Source organism: Xiphophorus hellerii, chromosome 11 (genome assembly GCF_003331165.1).
Source record: "Xiphophorus hellerii strain 12219 chromosome 11, Xiphophorus_hellerii-4.1, whole genome shotgun sequence".
Lineage (NCBI taxonomy): Eukaryota > Metazoa > Chordata > Actinopteri > Cyprinodontiformes > Poeciliidae > Xiphophorus > Xiphophorus hellerii.
The window spans coordinates 27047107-27059846 of NC_045682.1; the positions used below are offsets into that span (position 1 = coordinate 27047107).

General features: G+C 37.1%; 1 protein-coding gene and 1 long non-coding RNA gene across 5 annotated transcripts in view; both read left to right on the forward strand.

Annotated features, from left to right (window-relative positions):
* sh3pxd2b (SH3 and PX domains 2B) overlaps nucleotides 1-12740 on the forward strand; it is a 37370-nt gene that overhangs the window by 16632 nt on the left and 7998 nt on the right. For 2 of the 4 annotated variants that reach the window (XM_032577302.1, XM_032577304.1), the window contains exons 4-7: nucleotides 613-689; nucleotides 6099-6190; nucleotides 10696-10721; nucleotides 11169-11204. In XM_032577302.1, the coding sequence (XP_032433193.1) occupies nucleotides 613-689; nucleotides 6099-6190; nucleotides 10696-10721; nucleotides 11169-11204 (231 nt within the window). The remainder of the gene's footprint in view (nucleotides 1-612; nucleotides 690-6098; nucleotides 6191-10695; nucleotides 10722-11168; nucleotides 11205-12740) is intronic. The other 2 variants (XM_032577303.1, XM_032577305.1) reach the window with 1 other exon arrangement.
* LOC116728949 (uncharacterized) lies at nucleotides 6197-10114 on the forward strand. The gene is made up of 2 exons (XR_004341047.1): nucleotides 6197-8834; nucleotides 9477-10114. It is a non-coding gene; the product is annotated as an uncharacterized LOC116728949 (long non-coding RNA).

A 12740-nucleotide genomic window follows, 5' to 3' on the forward strand; every position in this document is an offset into this window, starting at 1 on the left:
TCCTCTGGGATTTGCTTTTGTTCATGTTTTCACCAACATTTAGCCAAGAGAAAAATTATTTTCTATTCTTGTGGTGTGTAATTGTTAGAACCATTTCCTTTCTTACTTTCACCCTTGTAGAACATTATTGACTTAATCTACTTTTTCTCTACGCTTCTTAAAACTTTTACTTGTTATGGTTATAGTGACCTGGTGTATCAGTGTTGTTCATGTGTGGCATAAGATTAAAAACTTGGGAAGAAAAAACATGACCTTTCTTACAGACATAAATTCTCCTGAAACAATTTGTTCATGTCTCGCAAAGGCCAGCTTTCCTCGCCGCTCCTTACTCATCTCATTGTGATGTCAGACCTATTGATGCAGTGTCTGGATTGCTTCTGCATGCTAATTCGCCCGTCATGATTTGCAGAAGCCTCTGTGCCTTTGCTTTGTTTCTGCTTAGTCACCCTTTATTGTCTTTTCAGAAGAGCATCAACTCTTACTTTTATTATTATCTATTTACTTTTGAGGTCTAATATTCCCAATCTCAAAGCAAGTGTTGAATAAATATACACATTTTACATTCTACTTAAAGGTATTAAAGTTTCTTTATCTTTTTTTCTCTTTCTTTAGGAAAGATCTTGTTTAGGAGAAGCCATATCAGAGATGTGGCCATGAAGAGACTAAGGCCCATCAACGAGTACTGCAGGGTGAGTTTGATGATTAATACAACTTCTGATTTCTTATTTTTCAGTTTTCTTGAATTAAAATTACAACAAAAGATTGCCAGGAACAGTGGCATCAATGTATGGGTGGATAATAGAAAATGTTTTCTTTTTTCTCCTGTGAACTAGAGATAGCAATATATTGAATCACAATCATCATTGCAATATCAATGTTTGCAATACAGTAATACAATCTTAAAGAACTGCTTACATACAATACTTAATATTGCAATTCATGCACAACTTTGAATGCCAGTGATACAAATATAGTTGACCTGCTTAAAAAGAGTTGCAGGAAAATTGTAATGACAGAATGAGTCAGAAAATGGGATACAATTATGATAGAGATCATCCTTACAATATTCAGCAAATCATTGTAAACATGTACTGCAGTTTTTCCAACTGTTCTCCTTTGCCAAAATAGCATTTTCTTTGTAAAATTAGAATTTAGCTGCAGTAACAAGGACATAAGGAAATGTGGTTATTGTTTTTTTATTACCAGACATCTTCTCAGAATTTCTCAGTGTTCAAGCTTGAGCCTTGCTTTTTCAGCTGTAGTGAACATGTAGGTTGCGGTGGCTACTATAAGCAAAATTGAGGTAGAGACAAAAAAACCTCCTGTTGCTGAGCTTGCTCCAGTCAGCATATGCACAACATGCTTACTTAAACCTTTTCTTTTGGATTCTGTCTGCTTGTTGTAATTCTTCAAATCCCCTGAAAGGAGAAATAACCTTTAAACTTGTCTTTTATTTACTGTTTATTGTATGTCTACCTTAAAACAAAATTAAAAACAATCTCCTGCCTTTTCTATTAAGCATACCTTGATGTTTCCACTCTACAAATTAGTCTCTAATATTCAACTGTTAAACAACTTTACCCGGAGTAAAAGCAGCAAATCGTAGGACCCCTGAGGTGAAGCGACTTTTATGTATGATAAACAAAGAGGAGGGCTGGAGGCGCTCCTTAGTCAAGCAGTGTTAAAGGAATGCACAGTGGGTGTAGGCTACATCTTTAACCACTTATGACAAGAATAAGCGTTTGGGGGAGGAATGCATAAAGTTGTTGGTTCTTGTCTTTGGGTGGGGATGTTTTGTAGAAACAACTGAGCCAATTTTACATTACTTTTTTCTGTCTAAGGCATTAGATTTAACCTTTGAGAGATTTGCTATGTTTTTATTAAAAACAGCATATTTTCTTTTATATATATATATATATATATATATATATATATATATATTACAAGCTTTTGAGGTTAGCTCTAACAGGGGGACAAGGTGAAACTCAGGGTTTTCCTGAAACAGCGAAGTCAGCCCTGGTTTTACAGCTGATGCTTCATTCTGACTCATGTGGAATTTCCCGAACTGGGCAGCTTTATGTTTTTATTCAGGTCATGAAACGGTTATGGATGAAAGCATGAGGGGGAAAGAAAATCATGGAGTCAGGGACTGGTTTGCCTAAAATCATTTGTCAGAATAAACAATAATGTGCATAACCTGCAGTTTTCAACATGTTTGCTAAAGAAATTCCTGGCTCAACATTTTAGCTCCAGTTATTCTGAAATCATGTAGAGTGTCTTCCAAAAGTATTCATTTCTCAATAATTTTTTCTCTTTTTTGCATTAAGATTACTAGAGTGTATTGATATTCTATGTAGTACCTCAGCACAAACCGGTGCATGATTGGCAGAATTTTCTAGATCTAGAATTTTAACATTTGGTTATTGAGAAAGGAAACACACTTAAATTTGATTTAATGGCTTCAAAAATTATTTTAAAATGTTTAACATTTAAATTCAAGATTTAAAGGAGTTGACAAATTTACTTTGTAAAAGTACAAACAGCAATCTTTATAGTTGTTATGTTATCATAGCTACAACCTGATGCTATAAGTTTAATCTTTGTTTGTTCACAAATGAGATGTATTTACCAAATGCGTCAGTAAATTGTAAATGGATTTTGTGATTGATTGGTTTTAAGCTCGGCCAATTAACTTTCTCCTATCTCCCAGATTCCATTGAATCTATTTCTGCTCAAGGCCCCATACAGGCTTCGGTCGGCCCTATATGATAAATTACAACCTCTGCCTTCACATCTCCACTGGATTCCAGATTATGTCAGGAAGGTGTCATTTACATCAGTGGTCCCCAACCACCGGGGACCGCGGACTGGTACCGGTCCGCGGACCAATTGGTACCGGGCCGCGCAAGAAATAATGAACTACTTCCGGATCTTTTATTTTGAAAATCCTAAACCGGATTTTACCAGTTACGTCTTGCGCGTCAAATTGAGCCAACTTGCAGCAGAATGAGTAACAAAACAGCATCGGAGTACTGCGCCCCCCCACCACCAACAGCATCGGACTCGATGCTGTTGGTGGGGGGGGTCTGCAGCAAAATTGCGAAGGGCTGACCGGTCCACGCGACTAAAAAGGTTGGGGACCGCTGATTTACATGGCATCAGTAGGGATCAAGCTTTTCCGTTGAGTTTGTAATAAGCATCACAGACTCTGTTTGTTTTGGTTGCTCTGGCTTTATGAGACCAGTTTTTCCAATCTGTGCTTTTCATTGTCAACACCAGCTGGCCTTGTAGAATTTGTTCACGTGTTTGCAGGTCCACTCTGTGACCACACGCTGAAATCTGCCTACTGGAACGTAGCAGAGGCAGAGAAGGAGCGTGTGAGGTGTAAACACACACAGTCTCGACCAACAAGTGTGTGTGTGAATTTTGCATTCACAAAGATATATCATTCTTACAGCATGCTGCACACCTCTAAAAGCACAACATTAGGTTACATTTGCAGTTTGCATTGAGTTTGTGCAAACAGAGCATCCGCTGTGGCTTTTAAACTTGACGCCTACCTTGATGTGGTATTCTCCCAAGAAACATGAGTCCTCACAGGGGGTTCATATAAATCTTCATATAGGTGAACTTGCTCCTCAAAATGCCTTCCAAGTCATCCAGTTTGGTGGCGCAGAAAGGTGCTGACAGTATGATTGGGGCCGGCTTTAGGTTTCGCGTCCTGTTCAATGCATCAGCTATAAACCCGTCTTTCAGTAACGGCCACACTTTGCTGGTGAAGTGCACAGCGCAGCGCAGCAAAAACACATGCAGTCGAGGATTACTGTTGTATAAAGAAACCTATTTAAATGATGACGCCAACTCAAAGTTTTATGTTATAGTGATATGTTAAGGGTAATAGAGGCCAAAATGTTCACATGTCCTCATTTGACCAGATGACTTTCTGGTCAAATGACTTTCAGAAACCTCCAAGCAGAACTTCTGTAACCCTTCTTTCAACAATGGTTATTGGTCACTCTTCCACATGAGCCAAACTTATGGAGTGCATGACTAATAGTTGTCTGGTCAAAACATTTCCCAACATGAACTATGAATCTGCAGCTGCTCTAGTTACCATGGGCCTCTTGCCTGCCTCTACAATTAATTTTATCACTAATTCTTACCCACTTTGTGTTGGTTTACCATATTAATAAATAATTTTGTAATGTGTTTAACATTTTTAAAAGATATAAATACTTTTGCAAAAAGTTTACATTATCACTTTACCTTGTGTAACAGATTGTAAAAATAAATTCTTTATATGTCTGTCTGCCTTTCAAAACGTTACTGTTCAGCCATACTGCCACATTGCACTGTCCCTCATGAGAAGTAGTTCTTTCAATTTCATTATATTTTTCCTTGGAGAATACGCACATGCTCACTGTCACGTGCACACGCAGACACAAGCACTCACAATTACCTTAATGGGCCCCCCTGCAAAGAACATCCATAAAGTCCATTTAATGTAATTTACGCTGAGCCGCTCTCCTGTCTCCTCCCTGGGGAGAATCATAATGAGTGAACAGGCCACAGACTGACTCCAGGAGATAAATAAATCCAAAGAAAGGACAACTGGTTCATGATGCACTCTGACCTGAGGCACTGCGTAGCACCATGGCCTGCAGGATGTAATGTTATCGCGCTCCCCTGGTGAAAACCTCTTGCAAATTTAAAATGAGATACTTGGCTTTTGTATTTTACAAATTAAGCCTTTGTTCAGGGTCATGTGATCTGTATTGTGTATAAAAGCGCATATATGTGCTCATAAGCATGGTTCTATTTTGTAAAGAAGAAAAAAGTGCCTTGTCAGTCGCAAGAATTGCAGTCTATGTTTGAGTCCAAGCCAAACGGCTGCTTTTAACTACGACGAGCCAAATGCAGCAGTTGCGACAAGGACACTCGGGTTGGGCCTTCGGCTTTCATTCCACATCAGCCCTGACTTTACGTCAGTGGATGACAGCCGTTGTTAGAGGTTGACGCCGTTCCTCTGAAGGACAAAACTGAAACACTTAGGAGTATTAAAATCAGAGGTGGAGAGCAGCAGGGGAAGCTTGATGGATAGCACTGAGCTCCGGCTTGCCTGCAAATGGAGGAGTTGCCTGGCTTTATCTGAAATCAGAGACAGTCCTCATGCAGAAAGCTGTTGGCAGCAGAACTGTTTCCTCTCTTCATCGTCATGCTGTTGAGGTGATTATCTGCTTCACCGCTGCCCATCAGATGGTGAAAAAGCGAAAGGTTAGATGATAAAATAGCATTTTGATAGCGAAAAAATTAAAAAAAAGATTTCAGTGACAGCATGACAGGCTGTGAGAGATGGCAAGAAGGAGACACAGCAGTAAATAGAAACTGAATAGTGCTTGTTTTTCATCTAAAGTTGATTGTCAGAACTAATCGGTCTGCTGTTAGAAATCCTCCACAGAGGATTTGTTGGATGTGGGGGGATAGATCAATAAACTTAGAACCAAAGAGAAGGATAAGTGAAATACAAAACACAAAATGCTGCCTGATTGCTTATTTTAATAAGGCAGACTCTTGTCTTGTGAAAAAAAGTGAATGTACGTACAACACACTGAACCGTAAAATTAACATCAATGGTTTGACAGAAATTCCAAAGCAGATACTAAACAGGTCAGAATATGGCAACTGCAAAATATTACAATATAAAGAGCTAGTTCTGTCTAGTACTGTCAACATGTCTTAAAGTGTTAATATGTTAACAGCAATTCAGTTGAGTTCAGTTTATTTACATAGTGCCAATTCACAACATATGTCATCTCCAGGTAACTTACCAAAAAAATAAAAAATAAAAATGAGTAGATCAGCAGCAGAAGCTCTTCTTAATTCAGCATAAATCCATGCTTGAGGGCCAAAAGCAAACTGGACCTCCCCCCTCATAAAATAACTCTCATCTCCAAAATGTCATAGCTTTAAATGGGAATGCTATTTTAGAAATCTTCAATCCATCTTCTTGTTTACTTTTAGTTATTGTATACAAAGAAATGTCATCCACAAAGAGTAAAACTATATGTTTCATGTCTTTCTAATTTTCCTTTCTGTAGGCTTTGATCCAGCTGCCAGTCTACATCTCCCAATGTGAGGAAGTCCGAGTATTTTTTGAGACCAGACCTGAAGACCTCAACCCACCCAAAGAGTAAGCAGCTCAGACATGAACTCATGTACAATGGAAAATGATTGTTTCTGTGGCTCAGGCCATATCCTGTATGCATTTGCAACCCATTCTGTTGGTAATGAACATTCATTACACCCTCTAATGAATGTGATTTCATAATGTCACTCTGCTTCCTGTTGGGGGATTTTCCCAGTAGAAACCCATTTAGTCATTATTTCAAGTGCTGAGTTAGCATTTTAGCATGTAGCTGCAGTTCCAGCATAATCCAGCTGAGACTGCAGGCTGCTTCCTGACACACTTTTTCTCTCTCTAAATCTAACTGAACATGGTTTAGTCATATTCAGCACTGACAGCAGCTATGTGCATTAAATGACTTTAATGGGCTCAAACTACCAGAACACAACACACCTCTCGGTTTCAGTATATTAAAGATTACCAGCTCCTGTAGAGCAGTGGAGGCCAAGTTCTCATTTTGACCACTGATATGTGTTTGTTCTCAACAGTTGTCAGCTAGGTTGTTAGTTTTGACCTACATCCTCACACATTGATGTGTATTGTTGAAGTTTCCTCAGCAGGCAGGAAACAGACAAATACTCTTATGACTTATGATATACATTGATATACAGAGATGATGGACTAGCAGTAAAACCAGGAACAGAGTGGAAGGGAATGAATTGTATTGCTTTGTTGTTTTGGTTGTAGATTCTCTCTGCCTAACATTTGGATTATTCTACTTTAAACTAGCTTACAGTTTAAAGTAGGTTAGCTTAGAGTGGTCTCTTTAGCAGCAGGATTGTAATATCATTCTGTTACACTGTGGGGTTCAAAATGAGTTTAAGGGGCACATACTGTAATTTTATCATACAGAAACTATCTGCATGACATCAACTGTGCAGTACGCTGTACAGGTGTAGCAGAAGACACACAACTTGGGTGTTTATTTCATTAAAAACTTTGACTTAAAGCATGTTGCTTGGTCTTTTGAAGTCCTAATTTTATTCCTGAAAGGCTCTCTCCATAATATAAACAGGAAACCTTTTAAAGTTTTTGTTTTCAGTAGTGACATGAATGATGGATCACCAGAACACTTGATTTGTGTTCTGGTCTATGGGCAGCTGCTGTTTTCCTCCATGTTATCCTCTTAAAACTTATGGAAATACAGTATATTGTACATTTTAAACGAACAGAGAGCTGCACAGTTTTTATTTCATGTTTTGGATCTGTCTATCTGTTGTGAAGTGACACTGAGTGAACAGCTGGGGGTTGTTGACCAAGGACAATCAATACGAGCTGCTGTGGGGAATGAATGTTAAATGAGCCTGCTGTGTTGCCGTCTATAATGTGGAAGTCTTTTGAGGTTTGCTTTCTTCTTTCTCTTTTATTGAAGGAGGCACAGGAATAACTTCACCTCAGATATACTGAGCAGAATAAATGTCATGGAAGAATTTAGAACCACTTGAAGAGGGAATACATTCTTGACAGTTTTCTGATTTAAATCACACATACGTTCTGAATGTGAAGCAATCAAAAACTTGCTAACAGGTTGTTGATTTGTGTGTTTCAGACACCTCAGACTTCTCTTTCTTTTTTCTCTCATCTCCCTTTCTCTCTGAGGGGTTTGCCAAAAACATTCCGCCTTACTCTGCATGCAAAACCTCCAGCCATTTCTATGGAGGCGAGAAAGGAAACATGGGGAGTGTACTTGAGGAAGACGAATATAGAAAGGTTCTTGGTTTGTCTTAATTGAAATTGGATTATAGCCCTGTGTTAGTGCAGCCTATTGTCTGGCTTTCTGACAACAAGACTGGTGTGCAGACACAGTAGCCAGGCGAAGATTTATCACGGTCTATAAATCCACTCTAGTAAGACATGACATACAAGACTTTTTCCTTAAGTGCAGGAGGGAGGAGAGGAACAGGAGAAGTTGGCTGGAAAGGGGAAGTAGATGCTATAATGCCAGAAGAGATCACTGAGAAAAGGAGAAATCTAAACAGAACAGGAAGTGTTGTAACACAAGTGAGACTACGGCAGAAAAAGTTAAAACTATGGAGGACTAAAGGCAGAGAAGAACTTATTGATTTATTAGATATGGTTTAGAGTGATTGTAAAAATGTTGAAGCTTATTTACAGATTTTTCCCAATAAATTAGGATTAAATTAATTAAGTAGGTAATTCAATTCAGAAAATGCAACTCTTATAAAAACACATTACTCAAATTAATTTATTAAAAGGATATATTTACATCCTCCACTAAAAGGATGTAACATAAAAGCTGATTCATAGGTTACAATATAATATAGCTGTATATTCTCAGGTAGTTGTAACCAAGACAATTAAAGTAAAACTGAGTGGAAGAAAGAAGTGTGGGAGGAAAAGGTGCACAAACATTAGGTTAATTATACTGTGCAGACCATAGACATCCATTTCAGTAGACAAACATTTCTGTATTGTTCCTGATCTTATGTAATATAATTTTTTTTAAGAAACAAAATGTGGTATTTTGATTTTGTGCAACTCATACTCATCTAAATTAATAGAAATAAATACATAAAATGCAGAATAAATCTATAGAATTTGTGAGTTTCACTTCTTAATTCTAATTAAAGAAGTAAATTAACATTTAGTGATATTCAAATTTACTAGAATATAGGTGGAACTGAAGCATGTTGATAGAATAGAATAGAATAGAATAGAATAGAAGTACTTTATTCATCCCAGCAGGGAAATTACTTCGCAGTTACAGCATAGAGACAAGACACAATAACAACTACCACTGAGTAGTAGTTGTCTATAAATTGTAAAAATATGAAATGCTGTTAATATAAAAAGCAACTTAAGAGCAGTCTTTGCAAAGATTAAAAAATAAATAAAATAAAATGCAGATATGTATATGTAAATATATGTACAGCAGTGTGCCACAGTGCAGTTGTGCAAAATTGTACTGATTAGTGCAGAACAATGATTTAGCTTTTATTGTACAGTGAGATGGCATGTGGCAGGAAGGATTTCCTGTATCTGTCCCTACGACAGCAGAGCTGGAGCAGCCTATGTGAGAAGGTGCTCCGCTGTCTGTCCACTATGTTGTGGAGAGGGTGCTGTTTATTGTCCATAATAGACAGAACCTTCTTCAGTGTCCTCCTCTCCACCACAGTTTCCAGGGACTCCAGCCTTAGTCCCAGTACAGAGCCAGCTTTCCTGATGATTTTGTCCAGTCTAATAGAGTCGCATCTACCACTAAAGAAGCGGTTACATGTTTTACAGTCATCTGAAGTCATCACACAGCAGCAAAGAAGATTGAAAGAAGAAGATTGATGGGGAGAGAGATGTCTGGGTTTCCCACCTGAACCTGTTACTGCCACAACATGATGGCCTTCACTGTTTGAAGATAGATAGAAGCTTTGTAGTGCTAACAAAAATGTGTTTTTTTTTATTTCCCATCATCCCACAGCTTCTGACATAAATGATGATTTCGTCTTACTCTGCAAGGAGTTTGTGTTAAGATAGCAGCTGTTTTCTGTGAGCAGCCTGAGTCTCAGTGGTGGAACTGAACTGGTCTTTAACCCTGACTCAGTCCTGGAACCAGCTCTGTGTTGAGGCATTTCCTGACTGCCAAGTTCATATAGGAGCATAGTCTCACTTTAGTTAAAAAAAAGAAAATACTGGACACATTTTCCTATAATAATTATAACCTGTTTCCTGTGTTTTGTTTCTTTTGGCTGCCTTTTTGTTTCTTTTTATAGTACTTCAATTGGAAGTCTTAGATCGAATCAGATTGTATTCTCTGATCCCAGATAATACAATTAGCAGTTTTACTGATCAAACAATGCTTTGTGTGTGTGAGAGAGAGGAAGAGAGAGAAACTGACTATTTATGCTAGAAAATGTGTAAGGAGTGATTCCTGGGAATAACCATAATGGGAGATGACGGAGTGAGAGAGGCAGACATGAAAAATGAGAAGTGGAAAAGTTGAAATGATGGAAGGCAATAAAGCACTCAAGAAATGTTTAGATAAGAAAGATGGAGAGGTAGACAAAGAGAGAAATGCAAAACCTAAGCCAGAAGTGATTTTTCTATTCGTCTGGTTCCTGAATCAACTCCTGAGTGCTGCTGCGGAGTGACGCCCTATTTATCTGGCTAATGTCTAAAGCAGACACAGCAGATGCTATATTGAATTTAACATCGAGCCAAATATTAGAGCTCATCTTTCAAGTGTATCTTTAAACATGTTGGTCTGACTTGTAGATGGAAACATCCTCTAATGTTTGCTGCATCAAGTTAAGATAAATCTAGTAACTATTTTATGTATAGTACATATTCTTGTACCTGATCTGTCTGTCTAGTTTTTAAACATCTGTGTGTTGACTTCATCAAAAATAGAATTGATAGGATTCAGTTTATTCTACAATAACTTTAATATAAAACAATTTAAAGCAATGGCATTACACATTATTTGAATTTGATATTAAATATTTTTTGTAAAGTTATTTCATTTTCTTTTTTAAGTAATGCATTGTCTCTGTTTACAGGGAGCCCATTGGAAAGAAGAAGTCAGGTAAGATCACTTTATGTGTTATTTGCTTACATGTCTTACATGTTTTAAGTGTATGGAATAAAAATCAACCTATATTATTGAATAATAAACAATTTTCTTTTATTATAAATAAAAGTAAATGTAATTGTAAAATAGTATTTGGATATAAATAGTTTATGGAAATGAATGGTAAACAGAATTGACTTTAGCACCATCTAGTGACAGTTTCATTCATATAAATAGGTTTAGGAATATTTGTCTTCTTTGGAACAACTTTTCCATCAAGAAACTTTCTATCTAAACTTTTTTTTTTTGCAGTTGAAAGCACTTGTAACAAAGCAACCATCTTGAATGCTGTTTTCTCTACCTTTTCACATTTTCTATATCCCCTCAGTGACCTACTGTTCTTAAGTTTCATCCATGTTATTTTTTTCAGTTTTCTTCTCCATTCATTTTCCTTTTCATCAGGGTTTGTGGAGAGAGCGTCTACTTTCCTAAAGCGAGGTAGTAAACACACTGTCATGCTTTGCCGTGCTGTGTGTGTAACCCGGTGGGTTGCTAGTGGTGTGTTCCCCCTCTCCTTGCCAGGCCTGGGCAGGTGGGATGTGGCTCTGCTGAGGGCTTGGGTCTCATTGTGTGTCTAAAAAAATAAATCATGTATTTGGTGATTTAAAGAACCATTGTCTTCCTGTTTCGTGTTACAGACTGTAAAAAATCACTGTTGTTTGGCAATTTTGAATGTTCGTGATGGGTTATGATGTAATATGAATGTGCCAGACGAATATTTTAGCTTTGCTATGCTTTGATTGGCAAGTATGCAGATAGCAGTTTAGGTAACTACAGGAAGGTAGTTACTTACCTTTCTAACAGTCATTTACACAAAAATTAAACAAAATGACCTAAATTCCTTTATTTAAGCATGTTGTGCTTTGTTGCTCTTTGCTCAGACAGAAAAAACTTCACCTGACATTTTGTGGCATCATTACAATGATTTTAAACATTTAGAAATGGTGTAATGGACATTATTTTAGTAGTTTTGAAATTATCCATTTTTGAAGTGGTAGGTTTTTTTTTTTTAGCTAATCTTCATAAACAACTATTATGAAGTTGTTTATGACAACAACTTTACACCATTTACACCAAAATTAAAACATTTAATTTTGCTGTAAATGTTTATACACCAAAATTTATTTGGGAAGGAATATTTAAAACTTTAAGCTATTGCTTTTGTACTTTTTATTCAAACATTATTATTAAATATGTTTGCAATATTAAGCTAGGTTAGCAGCTGTCGGTTCTGCTGTAAAGAAATATTTGGTTTCTATTTGAATTTCTTACTGTCAAATACTGTCAAAATGACATTTATTAGAATTAAATTTACAGTCACATGTTCAGCTGAGTTGTCACTTGTTCCCAGTTTCAAATGCTTGTTTGTGGAAGTAGATTTTTCTGACGCTAATTTGTTGCTAACATTGGTGGTGGGTCCTGTGTGTGTTTGGTTGTCTTTACTGAAATCATATCCATGTAAATGATTAAAATAACTTTCCACACTGTCTCCAATCACACCGTCCTCCTCCATATGTCCCTTCTGCTCCACTGTTGGCTCAGTATTTTGCTCACTGTATCTTTCTAATCACATACTTTGTCCATCTCATGCTAAAGAGATATACTGTACATACCTTAGATAAGCCTTCGCTCATTTTATCTGAAAGTTTTTGCACTAGTAAGACCTTCACCTGACAGTTATATTTGGCTTTTTATGATTTTTGGCAATTTTTTATGAAACATTTATAATCTGACATTTTGAAAAGGGCATATAGCAACTGGTCAATGACAGAGAAAACCTTTAAATGTCAAAACCCCCAAAGCACAGAGATGCAATCTTATCTTGACAACTTCAAGGGCTTTTCTTTAATAGCATATTAGCTGACTTTACTAAGGATTGGGGAAGAAAAGGAGATTTTGAGCGAAGGCTTTTTTATAGTTTGTCAAGATTTCATGTATATCCTGTTTTAAAAGGAGCAAAGAGGAGAACAAATC